The sequence below is a fragment of the Eupeodes corollae genome, chromosome 1, assembly GCF_945859685.1.
Source record: "Eupeodes corollae chromosome 1, idEupCoro1.1, whole genome shotgun sequence".
NCBI classification, from domain to species: Eukaryota; Metazoa; Arthropoda; class Insecta; order Diptera; family Syrphidae; genus Eupeodes; species Eupeodes corollae.
The window spans coordinates 102,407,998-102,426,634 of NC_079147.1; the positions used below are offsets into that span (position 1 = coordinate 102,407,998).

At 34.3% G+C, this 18,637-nt stretch overlaps 1 protein-coding gene across 1 annotated transcript; it reads right to left on the bottom strand.

The window, feature by feature from the left end:
- Nucleotides 1–2,792: 2,792 nt before the first annotated feature.
- On the bottom strand, nucleotides 2,793–15,740 carry LOC129953878 (heat shock 70 kDa protein cognate 2). The gene is made up of 3 exons (XM_056067405.1): nucleotides 15,272–15,740; nucleotides 3,239–4,720; nucleotides 2,793–3,170 (listed from the first exon to the last, which is right to left on the bottom strand). The coding sequence occupies exons 1-3, from the start codon at nucleotides 15,443–15,445 to the stop codon at nucleotides 2,898–2,900; spliced, it is 1,929 nt and encodes a 642-aa protein (XP_055923380.1). The 5' UTR covers nucleotides 15,446–15,740; the 3' UTR covers nucleotides 2,793–2,897.
- Between the last annotated feature and the right edge of the window lie 2,897 nt (nucleotides 15,741–18,637).

Here is an 18,637-nt window from a genome sequence, read left to right on the forward strand (position 1 = left end):
CACGAGATTGAGCAACATAAGGTTCAGAACGACAATTTCTAAATTTCAATTCGTAGGATCTGTTTTCAAGGTATGATTTAATCCAAGCTAAGAAAAATGGTGGAAAACCAAGAGCCTTAAGTTTAAATAAAATAATTCCTTGGCTAAGTTGGTCAAAAGCTTTAGAAAAGTCAGTGTATACACAGTCAACTTCATAACCTTGTTCTAAAGCGTTTGAACATAATGTTTGAGAATGTGAGGAGATTAGTAACGGTTGATCTTTTTTTCACCAAACCATGTTGCGTTCGCTAATGAGATTTTTACTAAAAAATGCTACACTTTCACAAACAAATTGTTCAAACAAGTTTGTTATACCTGCCTTATTACCTTTCTTGAAAATTGGTGTTAGAAATGACTCCTTCTATATACTGGGTAATTTGCCTGTTTTTAGAGAAAGTTTGAAGAAGAACGTAAGGGGTTCAACTAAAGCATTACTATACTTTTTTGGTACTATCGGGGAAATATCATCGGGAACGCAGATAAAATATCAAGGACCGTACTCTGTAGCACAGGTATGCGACTACAGCTAGTTTGCGAAAAAATGTGAAGATTATGAAAATATACTTCATCAACTTCTTGAGGGCTATTAACAAATGACTCACGGAAATTCGTTGCGAAAGCGTTACAGATATCAAAAGTTTTATCTAAGCCATCTGATTTTTTCTTTAAGTTTACGAGTTTTCTAGATTTTTTAGGATTCTCTTTTAAAGAGTTGCCCATATCAGTAACATAACAAGCGTATACAAAATTAGAAAGAGACTTAAATTCATTAAAGAATTCAACATAAACAGAGAAGTTAATTGGAGAAAGAGTTTCGAGATACGTTTTCCATGCCTTATTGCTTTTGTTTCAAAGTAAACGCAATTCTTTCGTGTACTAAGGGTGGTTAAAGTTAGTATTTCTTGATTTCTTAAAAGTTAGTTTTTTCTAAACAATTATTAAGGATCTTATAAAAAGTTGAAACTGCTTCGTCAATGTTAGAAAATGCTAGTGTATCAGTAATTCCAGAAATAGTTAAATCTTCAGACAACTGCTGAAAATTGGCTTTTCTGAAATCAAATTTAAATAAAGGAATTACTGTGATCAGTAAGGTTATTACTTAAGTCAAAAAAATGTCCAAAGGGGGGTGATATTTATCAATATTAGTAATTCCTGATCTAGATTCTAGAACAAGAGTACTAACAGCGTCAGAAGAAAAGACTAAATCGAGAATTCGATTTTTTGAGTTTTTAATACAGCTTGTTTGCTGTAAGTCAGTAAGAAGGATTTTATCGAGAAGAGATAGTTCCAATTGTAAACAAGAAAGGGAGGCTTCGTCTTCGAATGAAATCCAGTCAATGTGCGGTAAATTCAAAATACCAAGAAGTTAAATATTGGTGTCAGAGCTGGACAAATTTATAGGGAAGTCTAATGCCAAGGAGAGATCGTTATAAGCAGATTCCAAACTTTTAGGCGGAATGTAGGCGTTTAAAATGAAAAAAAAAAATTGTCTGTACCATTATTCTTACACATAACATTTCAATTTATAATTCAAATGGAAAAGATCAGAAGAAGAGAAATATGTATTTTTTACTTTCACCTAAATCCTTTGCATTACCAATATGACGATCGTTTCTGTAAACATCGAACTCTTGACTGAAAAGTCAGCAGTCTTGCTACTTGAAATTGGAAAATTCTTTTAAGAAGTGTTAAAATGCGTCTGGCAGGGGAAGGCTGAAAGTAAAACGTCTTGGACAAACATTTTTACAATCAGGAGCATTTTTCTGATTTTTTGATGTATCATTCATGTGGTTATCATTTCGACCCAAAAATTTGATTTTCGCGTTTTTGGCGGCCGTCTGGCAAGGGAAAGCCTGAAAGCAAACCGTCTTGGACATACTTTTGTGACATCAGGACACCATCCCATTTGTTTATACATCCATTTATGTGGTTATATCACTTCGACCCCCGGCTGAAGAAAAAAAAACCTGCCAGACGGTTGAATTTGGCATAATGTTGCGTATATCTACACACATGTATATATATTTTGGTTATCACTCCACTCCCAAAATTTGCTGCATGCTCTTGGTCTATAACCAACTGCCACTTTTTAGACAAGTTCGGATGCTGGTTTTTTAATTTAAAACAATAAGAAATTTACTAGTAAACAAAACAATATGAAAGGTTTAACATTTTGAACTACTTTAGTAAATTTCTAAATAATTTGCAAATTGCTAACTAGTTATTTGTTAAACCCTTAACAAAAGGTTGTTTAAAGTTTTGGGCCAATATTTTTAGTTTTTCCTTCATGTGCAAATACAAATAAATAATAATAAATAAATTAGCAGCTGTCCCGGCAAATTAGAACATTTTAAAAAAAATCATTAAATTATATACAGATTGTCATACTGGTTATTGACAATATACAATATCGAAACTCTTGACAGATGTCAAAACTACAAAATGTTTCACAACACCACCGTTGGGTAATGGGTTCAGATATAGAAAATTTTGTTAAGAGTTTACAAGAACGCATTGTGCATAAATGTTACGAGATGACATCCACTAACAAGTTTCCAATTGGCAAAAATAGCTCTGTTCTTAGGTGCTCTGACGTTTTAGAAGAAATCGTCATGAGTAATAAAAGAACAAATCAAAAACTGTAAAAAGAACCAATTTGTCTTTTCTTAAAGATTTACTGTGATACATTTTTTTACAAAAGATACGTTTATAAGATACTGTAGACTAAAGTTAAAAAGAAAAACAAAGTTGAATTGTAAATGAATAATAAAAAACATTTAATAAAAAACAGGCAAAATAATACAATTCTAAAAGCTACAAATATTCAATAAACATATTATTTATATTTAATATTTAGTTTAATCGACTTCTTCAACAGTTGGCCCTGAAGGACCGCCTCGGCCACATGATTGACCACCAGCAGTTGCTCCACAACCACCACCTGGAGCTTGTGCATGCATTTTGGCCATAATTGGTCCGCATACTTGTTGGCAGTCTTTCAAATGATCATCATACTCCTCTTTTTCAGCCAATGCATTGCGATCCAACCAGGCAATTTCCGAAGAGTATTTTTCACGCACAGTAGCCTTGTCTGCATCGGTTAGCTTGCCAGCTGGAGCGTCTTCTGTTGCCTATTGAATGAAAGCGATGAGAATTACTCCTAAATACAAGTCCTTATGTTTTAATTTAACAAGCTTACCTGCTTACAACTAAAGATGTAACCCTCCAAGGCATTCCGGGCACCAATCCTTGCCTTTTGCTTTTCATCTTCTTCCTTATACTTCTCTGCCTCGGATAACATTTTGTCGATTTCAGCTTTGGTAAGGCGTCCTTTGTCATTTGTAATGGTAATTTTCTCCGACTTTCCAGTACTGTTATCCTTTGCTGAGACATTAAGGATACCATCGGCATTCAAATCAAAGGTTACTTCAATTTTTGGAACTCCTCTTGGTGCAGGTGGAATACCGGTTAAGTTAAATGTTCCCAACAAGTTATTATCCTTGGTCATGGCTCGTTCTCCTTCGTACACTTGTATGGTAACGGCATTCTGGTTGTCACTGTAGGTTGTGAAAGTTTGTTGCTGTTTGCAAGGAATCCTAGCATTCCTTTCGATCAATTTTGTCATCACCCCTCCAGCTGTTTCAATACCCAACGATAGTGGTGTAACGTCTACAAGAAGTACATCCTGGATCTGAGAACTTCCAACACCAGTTAAAATAGCAGCCTGAACAGCGGCTCCATAAGCCACAGCTTCATCTGGGTTAATAGACAAATTAAGCTGTTTTCCCCCAAAGAAGTCTTGTAGCAACTTCTGGATCTTTGGAATGCGAGTTGAGCCTCCAACCAAAACTACATCATTGATGGCCCCCTTATCCATTTTGGCATCATTTAAAGCCTTTTCAACAGGTTGCAATGTGGATCGGAAGAGATCCATATTGAGCTCCTCAAAACGAGCTTTGCTTATTTTTGAATAAAAGTCAATGCCATCATGCAGAGCATCAATTTCAATAGAAGCCTCAGTGCTCGATGATAGGGTACGCTTTGCCCGTTCACAGGCTGTTCGCAATCGCCGAAGAGCACGAATATTTCCATGCAAATCACTCTTGTGCTTCCTCTTGAATTCTTCAACAAAGTGAGTAACAAGTCGATTGTCAAAATCTTCACCACCCAAATGAGTGTCTCCTGCTGTTGATTTTACCTCGAACAGCGATCCCTCGTCAATTGACAGAATTGATACATCAAATGTACCTCCACCCAAATCAAAGATAAGAACATTCTTTTCTCCCTTCAGATTCTTATCTAAACCATAAGCCAAAGCGGCTGCAGTTGGTTCGTTGATTATACGAAGGACATTGAGACCAGCAATTGATCCAGCATCTTTTGTGGCTTGACGCTGAGAATCATTGAAATATGCTGGTACTGTGATGACAGCATCGGAAACCTTTCCACCCAAGTATACTTCAGCAATTTCTTTCATTTTCACTAAAACCATGGAACTAATTTCTTCTGGAGCAAATACCTTTCGTGTGCCCTTGAATTCAACCTCAATTTTGGGTTTTCCATTATCATTGATAACTTTGAATGGCCAATGTTTCATATCGTCTTGAATTTTTTGATCGTCAAACTTACGACCAATCAATCTCTTGGCATCGAAGACGGTATTTTTGGCATTCATTGCTACCTGAAAGAAAATAGACAGAATTGTTTACTGTTAGTTAGGTTTATGGTTTTTTTTTGCTTCAAATCACTTTTTTTTGCAAAAAGTTTGACAAAATAAATAAAATAAAAACATGAAGTTCAAAAGTTTCTTCAAAATTACCCTAAAACCTACAAAACCTAGTAGCGTTAAGAAGTCTATATATAGTATGTCAGTGGTATAGCTACTTAAGTGTCAACATGGTCTTAAATTCATCTCATGCGTCATTATAAATTGACAGATTGACTAGCTGTCAACAAATTATTACCCAGTTACTAAAGAACAAGTCTAATTATTTCTAAATATCTGCTGTCTAAGTTTTTTCGTTCAACAAAAAACCGAACCTCATAACTCTGTGATTTGTATGAACTGCTAATCGATCCTAATTCTCACACAAAACTCGCTTTAAAAGTGATTCTACCTCCTTAGCTATGCTTATTTTCAAACGCCATCTGTTGTTTCACTACTTCAAAAAACTATTTTTTCAACCCTCTAATGCCCCCAATGCCTCTAGACGAGGTAAAGCTTACAAGTGTTTATGGCTGAATCACAAACACGCTTCAGCTTTAGCTTCGTCTGCGTTACGATAGGCCTGCTTTGAGGTTGCCTTGAATGACATTTCTATTATTTCATCCCTCCAAAGAGCAAATATTTTGTTTGTTGACATTTTTGTACAGCTGTTGAGCTGTCAGACAAAGCAAATGTTAAGATATGGCTGAATCACAAACACGCTTCAGCTTCGGCTTCGCCTGACGTTTACGAGTTCAGCCATAGGAATTCAATGCATGCTATCACAATGAAGCTTCGACCTCACGTTTCGTTTGACAATCGTAAGGAAAAGAACGTAATGTAACGTAATGTGACTCCAAACGGAAGCTCTAGTTCAATTATCTGAACATTTGCTTTGTCTGGCAGCTCATCAGCTTTAAAAAAATGTCAACAAACAAAATATTTGCTCTTTGGAGGGATGAAATAATAGAAATGTCATTCAAAGCAACCTCAAAGCAGGCCTAACGTAACGCAGACGAAGCCGAAGCTGAAGCGTGTATGTGTTTCAGCCATTAATTGAACTAGAGCTTCCATTTGGAGTCACATTACGTTACATTAAGTTCTTTTCCTTACGATTGTCAAACGAAACGTAAGGTCGAAGCTTCATTGTGATAGCATGCATTGAATTCCTATGGTTGAACTCGTAAACGTCAGGCGAAGCCGAAGCTGAAGCGTGTTTCTGATTCAGCCATATCTTAACATTTGCTTTGTCTGAAAGCTCAACAGCAGACAGACAGCAGCCAAATAGAATTGGAAAAATAACAGGTAAGTAGATAAGTATTTTTTATCGATTAGTAAAAAAAGTTTTGTGTTGTGTAGTGTTTTTGTATAAACTTATTGAGTTTCCTTGCACACGTCTTAAGGCGGGGTCAGGCAGTTCTTGTTCTTGTTAGTTCCTTACAGTAGGTAGTAATGTCAAGAAGATTATTGAGGAACTTGTCAAAGATGACAGATGACAAAATAGCTGAATTGATGAATGTAATTTCAAGCCCAGAAAATACTGGAGGAGAAGATGATTTTGACGATGACGACAATGTTGACGATCCAGATTTTATTTGCTCTGAAGATGAACTCTTGATTGATCATTGTTTAATGAATTCAAGTCAAATCTTGATTGATGCAGTAAATGCAAGCCTCAATATCAGCGCTTAAGACGTAAGTCACCAAGAGCCAAGGTTAGCTTTTGCATCATTGCCATCAACGTCTGTTGCTTCTTTTGTTGCTTTCGAATCAAACGCCAGATCTAATACCGCAACAAGTCCCTCTATCATATCTGAGCCTAACGGTACCCCTTCACGTTATAGAAAACAACTGGAATGACAACGAATTACAAGAAGAGGAAGGTGGCCCAGATCATTTGAATACAGGCAAATTCGTTGGTGTCTTGAATGCAATGAAGAATGATAATCAAGAATTCAAATCCATGTTGTGGAGAAAAAAAATATGCAACTGCATGTAAATGAAGTCGTTTTTCGTGGAGTAAAAGAGCTGCCTCCTGAAGTAAAAGCTTTGAAAACACCATTTGATTTCTTTTATTACTTTGTGACAGATGAATTCATGCAATATCTAGTTGATGAAATGAATTTTTATGCGTGCCAGCAGAAAATTTAAAACAGATTTGTTACTAATGTTCAAGGGGTTCCACAGTTTATTGGAGTTATGTTCTTCATGTCTGTATATCGCTATCCAAATGTTCGTTCTTACTGGGGAAGATATTCGCTGGAAGCAATCCGAACCACAATATCACGAATAATATTCGAACAAATTCGCCAGTTCTTGCATTTCAATGACAATTCGACTATGGTCTCGAATGGCCAGCCTGGATACGACAAGTTGCATCGAGCTCGACCACTAATAACCAATTTCAACTAACGCTTTGGGTCTGTATCGATTTTTCATCGTCTATGTGTGGACGAACAGGTGTGTGCTACGAAAATGGGTGGCAACCCTACACGGCAATATATGCCAGCCAAACCACATAAGTGGGAAACCAAGCTGTTTGTTTTAAGTAATCATATGTTCTTTTCATATTCTTTTAAAATTTATTCTGGTGCAGGAGACAATGTGGTACCAGAAAATGCTCCAGATCTCGGAGCCTCGTCAATTGTCATTGTTCGTTTGTCTAGCAAAATTCCAGACAACGTGAACCATATTGTATATTTTGATAATTTTTACACGTTCGTTGGGTTTGCTAACGTATCTAAGAAGCCGTGGTATATATAGTTTGGGCACGGTGCGCTCAAATCGAGTGCCAAACATCAAATTGTCGAGCGATGCTGAGTTGACGAAGTGAAAAGTAGAGCGAGGGTACTCTGAGGAATATGTCGCTTCAGCCTACGGTATAGATATAAGCAGCGTTTTGTGGTTGGCCAACAAAAGTGTTCGACTACTTTCGAATTATTTTGGTGTAAAACCATTTCTTTCTCGAGAGCTTATTCTACCACCGTCCAAATCTTCGCAATGGGATAGAAAAAATAAGCAACAAATAAAAGTTGATTGCCGATCGATCTCATGGATGGTCTTCTCGTCGGTATCATATTTACATGAAAACCCGAACCGCATCTTTTTCCATCTGTTAAATGTGGCGATGGTAAATTCTTACATCCTTTATCATAGGGTACACAATGGAGTAAAAATCGAATTGCCAATTTTCGCTCTGAAGTTGCTGAATCTTTGTGCATGGTTTTAAATGAAACGAAAAAAACCAAGACGTCGTCCAACGTCATCACCAGTAGCACCACCCCGCAAGCCAAAGAAGTCTTATTTCCCCACCCCAGAGGTTACGAAAACGTGGGTCATTGGTGAGTATTTCATGGCCGCTAGGGCAAAAAGACTTGTAAATTTCCGTAGGCATATTGCACCAAATGCAAATTGAATCTCTGCAATTCAACCACAAAGTCGTGTTTTTTGACTTTCATCAACGTTAAGATAATATCCAACTGTACACACATTGTTCAGTAACTTTTCTTTTTTTCTAACTTTAATAATTTTCAGCTTAATTCAGTCAATAAATTATTATTTTCATAACTTCACATGTGTGTGTTTTTTTTTCATGTAACAACCTAACCCCGTCTTGAGAAGGTGTTAATATTTTCACCTGTAAAAGGTAAAAACTTGATTTTTTTGAAAATCTAATTTCAGATTCGTTCTTATCGCATCCATATTTGTAAATACAGATTTTTTTGAACCAAATCAAAAAATAAGGCATTAGAGGATTAAGAGTGAAACGTGGTTTCTGTACTTTAAATAGCTTCCTTTCAAAGTAACTGAGAACATCTATTATTATAAGTTTGACAAAATACAAAAATGAAGTTTAAAAGTTTTTCCAAATTTTCGCTCAACCTACAGAAGAGCTGGTAGCGTTAGGGGCACCAACCTTAAATTGGCTTCTAGCAGTCCATATATTTTAGACCAATGGCTGATCTAATTTACGCTTGATAACTTTGACTTTCACTATAAATATACCCTTAAACAAATAATGAAACTTTCAATAGTTGAGTTTATCGAACATTTTGGGATAGCTTGAGATTTGTGTGTGACTATGTACATATTACATACGCTTTCTTCATTAGCTGTTATTTCTTATGCGATTGCAAGAACTCAAACAATCGCATAGGAAATAACAGCTAAGAACAAATGTTAAAAGATTCATAACAATTCCTCGTTTGTAAATTACTGTCATGTTCAGTTCAATGGGGGTTCAATGACATTTGACAACAATAATAGTATAATTGACATTTACCGCCATTTGCAGAAATTATACCCTCCATGACGTTTGTTACACCTTGTACGCTCATATAAATGAGTTTCAAAGTGTTTTTCACTTCATATGACCTTTCCCAACTTAAGTTAGGTAAATCAATACCAATCTGAAAGCCCATGATTTACTGACAAAACAATTAACTTATTAACTTTGCACCTTCTCCTCTCAAATGCAATCAATCAATCCAAGAATATCCAAAACTAAATTCAAATAATTTTCGTCACACATTTAATCGCTTAACTGATGATTAACTAGTAACCCAGACTGAAACTCTTGCTTTATCAAGCTTAGTAATTGAAATCACAAGATATATGCAATGCTCATTTTACAACCCAAAACCATAGTTTCAATACTTTATACAGATTTTAAAAGAAAAATAAATAAATAAATTTATTCTTTTCCTTTAACGGATGAAAAATGAATGTTAACAACCATCCAGACAGAAGTTAACACCATGTTGTAGTCTTAAATGTTTTGTTTTAACTTTGTAAATATAGACATATGGTGACATTGCAATTGGATATTGAATTGTGAGACTCTTTTGGATTAATGCACCTACTATGTACCTCCATTTACTGATGTGGTTTACTCACGAAGACGTTAAACTGTGCACCCAGTGGACAAAGTATAAGACCAAATATGCGAAAAATATGAGTTGCATTAAACAGCACCCCGTTGCCCAAAATAGGCTTTAAGGCGTCAGAAGTCTACGAGAGGAAAATCTAAACAAATCGTTAGATTTAAGTGTATAAATCTTTTAAGTCTTTCATAAATTTATTCTGACAGTGTTGGAGGCATGTGATGATGTTCTGAAGCTACACTCAAGGTGATTTTTGATGACACACTATAAGCATTGTGAAAGGGAGAGAGGGTTTGAAAGGAGGTGTTGGTGCACATTGGTTTTGAATTCCTGAATACTGATATGACTAGGAAAGGAAGAGTGTGGTAAACCATTCGACATTCGCATTGTACGGCTAAAGAACGAATCTCTGTACTTGAGAGTATGACCGAAGTTGGGCTCGAGGGTATATTAATGAGCATGAGCAGGAGGTGAGTGTATTGCAGTTGAATTGCTTGAATTTTTTTCTAGAGTAAAAATGGGTGAGACGAAAAACTTAACGACGCGACGTAAATGATCGAACGATTATGTAATCACTAATACATAAATTTTAATGTTCTACTTTCAAAACTGTCCAAGAGACTTAGGAAAGTTCCAGGAGCACAAGCACAGAGATGGTTTGGAAGAATATACTGTGGTGGTTATATAATTAAAAACTAAATTTCTAAGCACACTGTGTTAAATATGTATAATGTTTCTTGAAATCACCAGTGTGTTAGTGTTTAGCATGTACCATTAGTCCATGACAGATTATATGTATGTTCCGAATATGAGTTTCCTTAAACGCGAACAGTTTGTAAAATCCAAAGTTCATAGAGCAGTTTTATCAAATCGAAAACGAGTCAATGGATTCTATAGCTATATGATTTATGGCTGAAACACAAACACGCTTCAGCTTCGGCTTCGCCTGACGTTTACCAGTTCAGCCATAGGAATTCAATGCATGATATCACAATGAAGCTTTGATCTCACGTTTCGTTTCACAATCGTTAGAAAAAGAACGTAATGTGACTCCAAACGGAAGCTCTAGTTGAAATTAGCTGAACATTTGCTTTGTCTGACAGCTCCACAGCTGTGTATTTTTAAAATGGAAATAAATTTAAAACAAAAGTCTGTTTCAAAAAAATAACAAGCAATTTTAATCTGCAGATGTAGATTTATTGATGGCGCTAGTTTTGAAAAGAAAGAATATTCTGGAAAACAAAAAAGATGATAAAGTACATTGGAAAGAAAATCCCGCGGCATGGGATTTCATTGCAAATGAGTTCAATTCGAAAAGTGGATCATTTCCCGACAACGGATGCGTAGAAAACCAAATGCGACAACTTAAGAAAAAGAGCAAAAACAAATTCAGCTTTAGAACAAAAATTGAGGGTGGGAAGTGGTTCCAATCGCTGAACTGAAGTTTAAACGGCAGAATACTTTTCGTTAACTTGAACTGCAAATTAAACTGAGTTCAAGAGTTAAACAAAACTGTGAAACCGAATAAATTCTTAAACTGAAATTTAAACCGAAAGTGGAGTTTAAACTTTCAATGTGAAAAATATTCAAAGGTGTACTTAATGTCATGGAACCACTAACCAACCTAAACAAAATAAACAAATTTGTCGTTTCGAATTCTATGGTCATCACTGTTTAAGTGTTATAAACAATGGCCTGATCAGAGGGGGAAAACAACTTCTTGCGTTGCCTGGCAATACTTTTGGCGGCATTGCGTATGTATTCCCTACAAAGGAGGTGCCTGGAAGTACACTTACCAAGGATTTCGAGGTTTTCAATCTCCTTGATGCAAGTGCCGCTCATGGATAGTGGCAATGCTGGTAAATTATATTTTGACGACAGGAGCCAGCATTGAGTTTTCAACGCATTAAATTCTACTAGATATTCGATACACCATTTGACGTCTAGGTCAGAATTGAATGAGGTTTCATGCATTGTTTTTTGAAGATCTAAATACGTTTTAACCCTGCAGTCGTCGCGCACCAAAATGTTACACCACTCGTCGCGTGGATTACATATGTAATCCATTTTAAAATTAGAATAAAACCTAAATGCTTTAATTTGTACAAATTTATTTTGGCTTTAAAATATAATTACATGTTAATATTAATAACTAACTGTTGTTTTACTAAGTATTTAACTGTAAGTACTAAGAGAGACGAGAAATCCCCACCACTAGTTTCTTAGGAATACTACATTTTGTATGAGTGGATTACAATAGTAATCCGCGCGACGACTGCAGGGTTATCCTATAAATGAATATGAACATTTGAAGGTACTATCGTCAGCGATGCAGGCAAATGAATAAGAAGTTTCAGAAAAGAGATCACTATTAAAAATGAGAAAGAGTGTCGGAGACATAACAGATCCTTGGGCCATACCAGCACAAAATATTCGCAGTCTTAAACCGAAAAGTAATTTACAATCCAACGAAGAAGGAATTCGTCAACCCCATAGTCCAAAGATAATTGAGTCGAACATCAGTTCTTACCAATGTTGTGTAATATTTTTTGTAGATTTTTATAAAAAAACTGGCAACTGGATTTTTACTTAAAAGTCAACAAAATGGTAAAACATTTTTGCAAAAGTTTAAACGATTTAGTAATATGTAAGTGATTTTTAGCAATTTACTAAGGTTAAAAGATGATTTACCTAATCTTTTTTTTAACTTCTTACTAGTTCTGTTCAGCGAGGTTTTGTCTAGATCAGAACAGCACAGTTTCGCGAGAAACGTCAGATCAACTTAGAACAGTCGAGTCAGTTAAACGTCAGTTGTCAAAAAAAAAAACAAAACAAATTGCAAATTGTGTGAATTTTTCGTTTGTCGCTTATTTTTTTCATTTTTTGTGTTTTTACTGTGAAGAATATTATTAAAAATTATTGAAATGGAAAATCAAGTTAGCAATCAATACGAAATAAATAAATATTTTATAATTATTTAATTAAACAAATTGGCAAAATAACTTTATTTTAATTTTTTTAAGTCACGAGAAAAAAAAACACAAAGCACAGCCAAATCAAAACGTAAACAAAAAAATGACAACTTTGATTTTGACATTTTTCACGAGTCTGTTCTAACCTGATCTGACTCAAAAGCAAGAACAGAAAATCCTGCTCTAAACTGTTCTAGGTTTGTCAATGAACAGGAAAGTAGTACAGCTCAGCACAGAAAAAATCTCAATGAACAGCAAAAAGCTGTACTTTTCTGTCTAAAACAGTCCAGCACAGCGTCAGTGAACACAGCTACTATCTCTTATTAATTTGCCAAAGCTAAAACCACGGAATGGCTACTTTAATTTTTAGCAATCTAAAGCAGTATTCACATGAGCGTGACTTAAAAATGTAAGTTAATATACGTTTGAAGACATAATTTAAACTAAAATTCTTAACAAAACGATAGCAATATAAATTCTATTTGATTTATGATACATACTTTTAATGCATATATTAATAAATTTAAGAAAGCAAATTTATTCATCACGGAAAAAATTATAGTTCATACGAACTGTCAAACTTTATTCGCGTTCCACATTCTCCGCACTCGCAACGAATAAAATAATCGCGCGTACTTAACCTATACAAAAATCATTCATTCGCGGCGAATTAAAAACTCTCATGTGACAGAAATGTCAAAATCGACGAATATTCGTTCATTCGTTGGTCGTGCTCATGTGAATAGTGCTTAAATCCATATGACATCTGTACAAATATTCTTCTAAAACCAATTGGGAATTAAAGTTAGTAGGTCTGTTTAAGTTTAATTGCTTTGTTTATTTTTACCAAATGTCACTTTGTAGGCATGTTTAGATGCTTGTTTTTTTTAAATAAAAAAGCAATTTGCAATTTACTAGTTAAAAAAACGAAAAGAAAGGTTTAAAATGTTTGGACTCCCTTAAGTAATAAATTGCTAAATATTTAGCAAATTGCTAACAAGTAAATTGTTAAACCCCTTAACAATAGGTTGCTTAAAATTTTGCGCCAGTATTTTTTGTAAGATAAAATAAGTCTAACGTCAATTTTATCAATTTTTGAAAAGATATTCAAGCAGAAAAATACATTTTTAGTAACATTTAGTAATATTTCTTTGTGTTTTCATTTTTTTTTTTTAACTTCCCATAGAAAGTTATTGTATTGGGTCCGATTTGTCAAATTGAAGATTTTAACATTTTTTGACGTTTCAAGGTCCCTAGAGTCTATATAAAAGATTTTTAGAAAGACGTCTGTGCGTGCGTGTTTACGTTTGTACGTCCTTACGTTCGCGACGGTTTTTTCGTTGTCCATAGCTCAAGATCTAGAAGAGATATCGACTTCAAATAAATTTTGTTATATAGATAATAAGGCAGAAAGATGCAGAAAGGGCTTTTAAGAAAATTGCGTGGGTAGTTTTTTTTACCATAGCAGTATAAAAAAAGGTGAACATTTTGGTTAACCCTAAATATCTTACGAACCAAAAATATATAATATACCGTAACGTAATACCAAACAAACATATTTTTAGAAAAAAAATACAATTAACGTTTTTTTTTATATTTAAAAAAAAAACTGAAAAAAATGTGTCAAGTTGCACATTTTACGAATACAAAATGAATTTATCTCCAAAACAATTTTGTGCAACAAAAAATAACGTTTTTAACATCTGGTAAAATTTAAAAAAAAATCGAATAGACACCTTTTTTTATAAAAAAAAACTTTAAAAAAAAAATTACCAAAAGTTGGTAAAAATTGATTTTCGACTCAAATATCTTTTCAAAACTTTGAGATATTGGCTTAAAACGACTCATATCTTTTAAAAAATATTGTTGTCAACATTCAGTAAAATTTTGAGAAAAATCGAATTCACAGTTTTTTTTACAAAAAATAAAAACCTAAAAAAAAAAAACAATACTAAAACTTGGTAAAAATGTACTTTCGACTCAAATAGCTTTTCAAAAATTAAAAATATTGTGTCTTTGGTAATTTTATAATTTTGAAGAACAAACCAAATAACGAAAACCTACAAACTTTTAAGCAAGACAAATCGACAGACGGGATGGGAAGTTATCCGTTTGGGTCGCATCCCAGCCTCTTTTTTAACAAAAAATTTGACCAGAAGTCAAATACGTTTTCCATACGTAATGCATACAATTATTTTTGAGGCAATATAATTTATTTCTTAAATTAAAAAACCACCCACTCAATTTTTTCTGGATCTTTTGCTGTTTTGCTTTTGTAGAATAAAATTTATGAAGTCTAAATATCTCCACCGGTTTTTTGAAATATTTCCACACACAGACATCTCTTAAAACCTTTTATTTAGACTTTAAGGACTTTTAAAACATTGAGAAATGCCAAAATTTTCAATTCGACAAATCGAACCGACGGGAAGTTAATAATGCCTTCATTTTGAAATCGCGATCAACACAAACAAATTGCAGTTTGTTGAATTTCAAAGAATAAATCACCACGTCAAAAAAAATAAAGGAAACATAAAAAGATGAATTTTTCAAAGTCTTGACCTTAACTGAATATTTTTGACCTTTACGGAATATTTGTATGCTTAAAGCACACTTCACTCATTAATGTTTTATAGATTTTAAAAATAACTTTTAAAATTCATAATGTTTACCTGATTTTTAGCTGCATCACCGATTAACCTTTCGGTGTCATTGAAAGCCACATAGCTGGGAGTTGTTCTGTTTCCTTGGTCATTAGCTATGATCTCGACCTTGTTGTGTTGCCAAACTCCAACACAGGAATATGTTGTACCCAAATCAATACCAATTGCTGGAGTTTTTCCCATTTTACTATATGCTTTTAATTTAACGGTCTCAAGAAGAAAAACACAAATTTAAAGATATCACACTTCTATTTTAACGGTTTTTAGCAAACTATAATTTGAATTTAATTTAATTTTTGAATTATTTATTTAAGCTTGTCAATCTAACTAGCAAACTAAGTTTTTCTTTTTTTAAATATTTTATACACTTTGGAGCACTCTTTTCAAAATCAAAGTTTTACGCTTGAATATTTTAGATACTCCTTAAAATCTGTCCGAATGCTGTGGCCAACAAAACCCGACTAAGTATCTTACTTTAGTGATCTTGTCTATTTAATGTTTGTTTGGATTCATAATTTCTTGCATCTTGTATCTATTCGTAGATCATGTCTCGCGCCTTCAGTTAAAAGAAGGATGATGACTGTTTTATTTGGTTTTGGATTTGGATATAGCGAATTATGTTTATAATTTTTATTTTTGTTGTAAACGATGGAGATGTGTCCATCCCATTATTCATATCTTACTTTTCTTTTTCGACAAAATTAACTTGGTCGATGGCCAATAAGTATGTCGACTTGGATAAAATTATATTTAATCAAAGACGAAAAGTAGCTTGCACTATTTTTTTGTCGCGAGGGGGGGAGGGGGAATGTGTTTCATTAATTTAATAATGAAATCGAAAATACTAGAAAATTGTGTTAAACTATAGGTGGACCTATATAAATGTTTTTAATGATGTCATAGATTTTTTTATGGGGGCGGCGGGGGTGGTAAAAGTGGGGAAAATTATATTTTCGTTTGTTTATTTGAAAGTGTTACTAAAGATAAAATAAGTTTATTTTAAGAATTTCACACGCCCGCGATAAAATTGATGAGTGTACGAATATTTTGTGGTGGAATGCAACGAATTTCTTTAAAAGGTCTTTTGTTATTGTTTTTTTGTTTGGATTTGTTATTAAAGAAAATTTGTATATGAACTTGTATAATTGTTAATGAAAATTGTTGTTTTAAAACTATGGCGTGTATTCAAATAGTCATTTTTAGGCATTTGATAAGATGAAATTACTTTTACTTTTAATTTAATGAAATCAATAATTAGTATGAGTGTTGTGTTAGCGAAACAAAATGAAGTAAATGTCTTGTGCAGTGTTTTGTTCACAACTTGATGCGAAGTATCCCTAAAGGTCCAACTATAATAGATTTAACCGAGCTTAATCCAGCTTAAGAGAACGAACCAATACGCAGCCTTATATGTCACTATGTTATGCTCAGTTTCGTTGAATTTCGCTACTTTTCGCGCAATTACGCAAGAGCCATTTAAAAGGCTCAAGCTTAAGCAAATTTCAAGTTTACTTAAGTTACTTCAATCCATTTTTTTTTTATAATTTACAGGCACTCAAGGGGTTATTAGTACCTTTTATATGTTTATAAAGTACAAAAACCAAATAGATTTTATTCTTTGCAATAAAAGATCAATCCTTAAAGATGTGTCCGTACTTAATAAATTTCAATTCGAATCAGATCATCGGATAGTACGCGCGGAGTTGTTAATCAACCATAAAACTAGGCAACTTCATAAAACTACAAGAAAATTATTAACAAAATCGATAAGTACAGATATAATCAAAAGTTATAATGCTGATCTTCAACAACGATATAACATTATATCAAGGTTAAATGAACCTACTCAAATAGCATATAACAAAATGGAAAAAACTATAAAAGAATCTGCAGACAGGTATATTCTCACTGTTGTATCTCAAAAACAGCAAAAACTATCGAGTGAAACTCTAAATATGATAGCACTTCGGGATAGTATTCGAAAAAAGACCAATCTAAATGCCCAAGAAAAACAAGATATGAAAAATATACGGAAGAACATCAAAAAACGTTGTCAAGAAGACATCCAAAAATTCAATGACAACCTCTTAAAGACAGTGATCGAAGAAACGAGATCAATAAAAAAGGCAAAGTATGCAATCCAAGATTATAAAGAGCGGATAACAGCAATGGCGGATAATGATAAAAGAATTCACGAAAGGAAGAATATTAACCAAATAGCAACAAACTTCTACATTGATCTATACAAAACACGCATAGTAGACACTGATGATATATTTCTAGAGCGACAAAACCAGGAAGAAGATTTTCCACTATTTCTTAAAAGTGAAATAGAGCGAGCAATAAATAGTTTAAAGAATGAAAAAAGCAAAGGAAACGATGGGATATTAGCTGAATACCTAAAGTCCGGCAACTTTTCACTGGCCAACTGGTTGACTACTATTTTCAATCAGGTTTTGGTCACCGAGGAAGTCCCAGACCAATGGACGAAATCGGAAATAATTCTCATACATAAAAAAGGGAACAGGGACGATATCAACAATTATCGCCCGATAAGCGTAATATCATCGATATACAAGGTTTTTGCGAAGTGTTTATTTGAGAGAATGAAAACCACTCTTAATTTTAATCAACCTTTTGAACAAGCCGGTTTTAGATCAGGTTTTTCAACAATAGACCATCTACAAAGCGTTAATCAAATAATAGAAAAATGCAAAGAGTATAAAACACAATATACTTTGCCTTCATCGATTTTGCAAAAGCATTTGACACAGTAAAGCAAAGATTTATTTGGAAGGCGCTTCTCAATCAAGGTGTAGACGAAAAACTAGTTCGAATCCTAAAGAAAATGTATGACAGGAGCACATCCCACATAAAAACGGAATGCATCGGATCAGATTTTAAAATATCGCGAGGTGTAAGGCAAGGAGATCCAATTTCACCAGCACTCTTTTCCGCAGCCTTAGAAGGAGTATTTATAGAAAGCTAGACTGGGAAGATGTTCAAATGGTACACATGTGCATTCAAGAGGACACAAGCGTCCACAGGTTTTTCTCAAAACCCACCTCTGTCTATCAACTCCTACTCTCACCTCCCCGCGGTGAACATCGGGTGCCTAGTACCTCAACTGGAGATTGGGTACCAACCCCAGTGGAAAGTTGTTGGGGGCAGCAAACGAGAGAGGGCGGAGAGGTGTTTCCACTAAGGCACCTCTCCTTATCCAGGCGGCAGCGGACGAATTCTCGAGATGGAATCAACGGTGGCGTCTACAGTTCCAGTAAGGTCGAACTACTTAGTGAACACCTTATAGGGCTTCTTCGACATATTCGGAGCACAGGCCTGTAAGGAGCGGTTCATCCGGCTCCCCTTCCTTGA

Bases quoted from the DNA above. Each gene is read 5' to 3' on its own strand.
- LOC129953878 (XM_056067405.1), bottom strand. From the start codon at position 15,445: ATGGGAAAAACTCCAGCAATTGGTATTGATTTGGGTACAACATATTCC. The intron at 4,721-15,271 runs GTAAACATTATG...ATTTTCTTTCAG, and splicing joins GTGATGCAGCTAAAAATCAG to GTAGCAATGAATGCCAAAAA. The intron at 3,171-3,238 runs GTAAGCTTGTTA...TTCATTCAATAG, and splicing joins ACATCTTTAGTTGTAAGCAG to GCAACAGAAGACGCTCCAGC.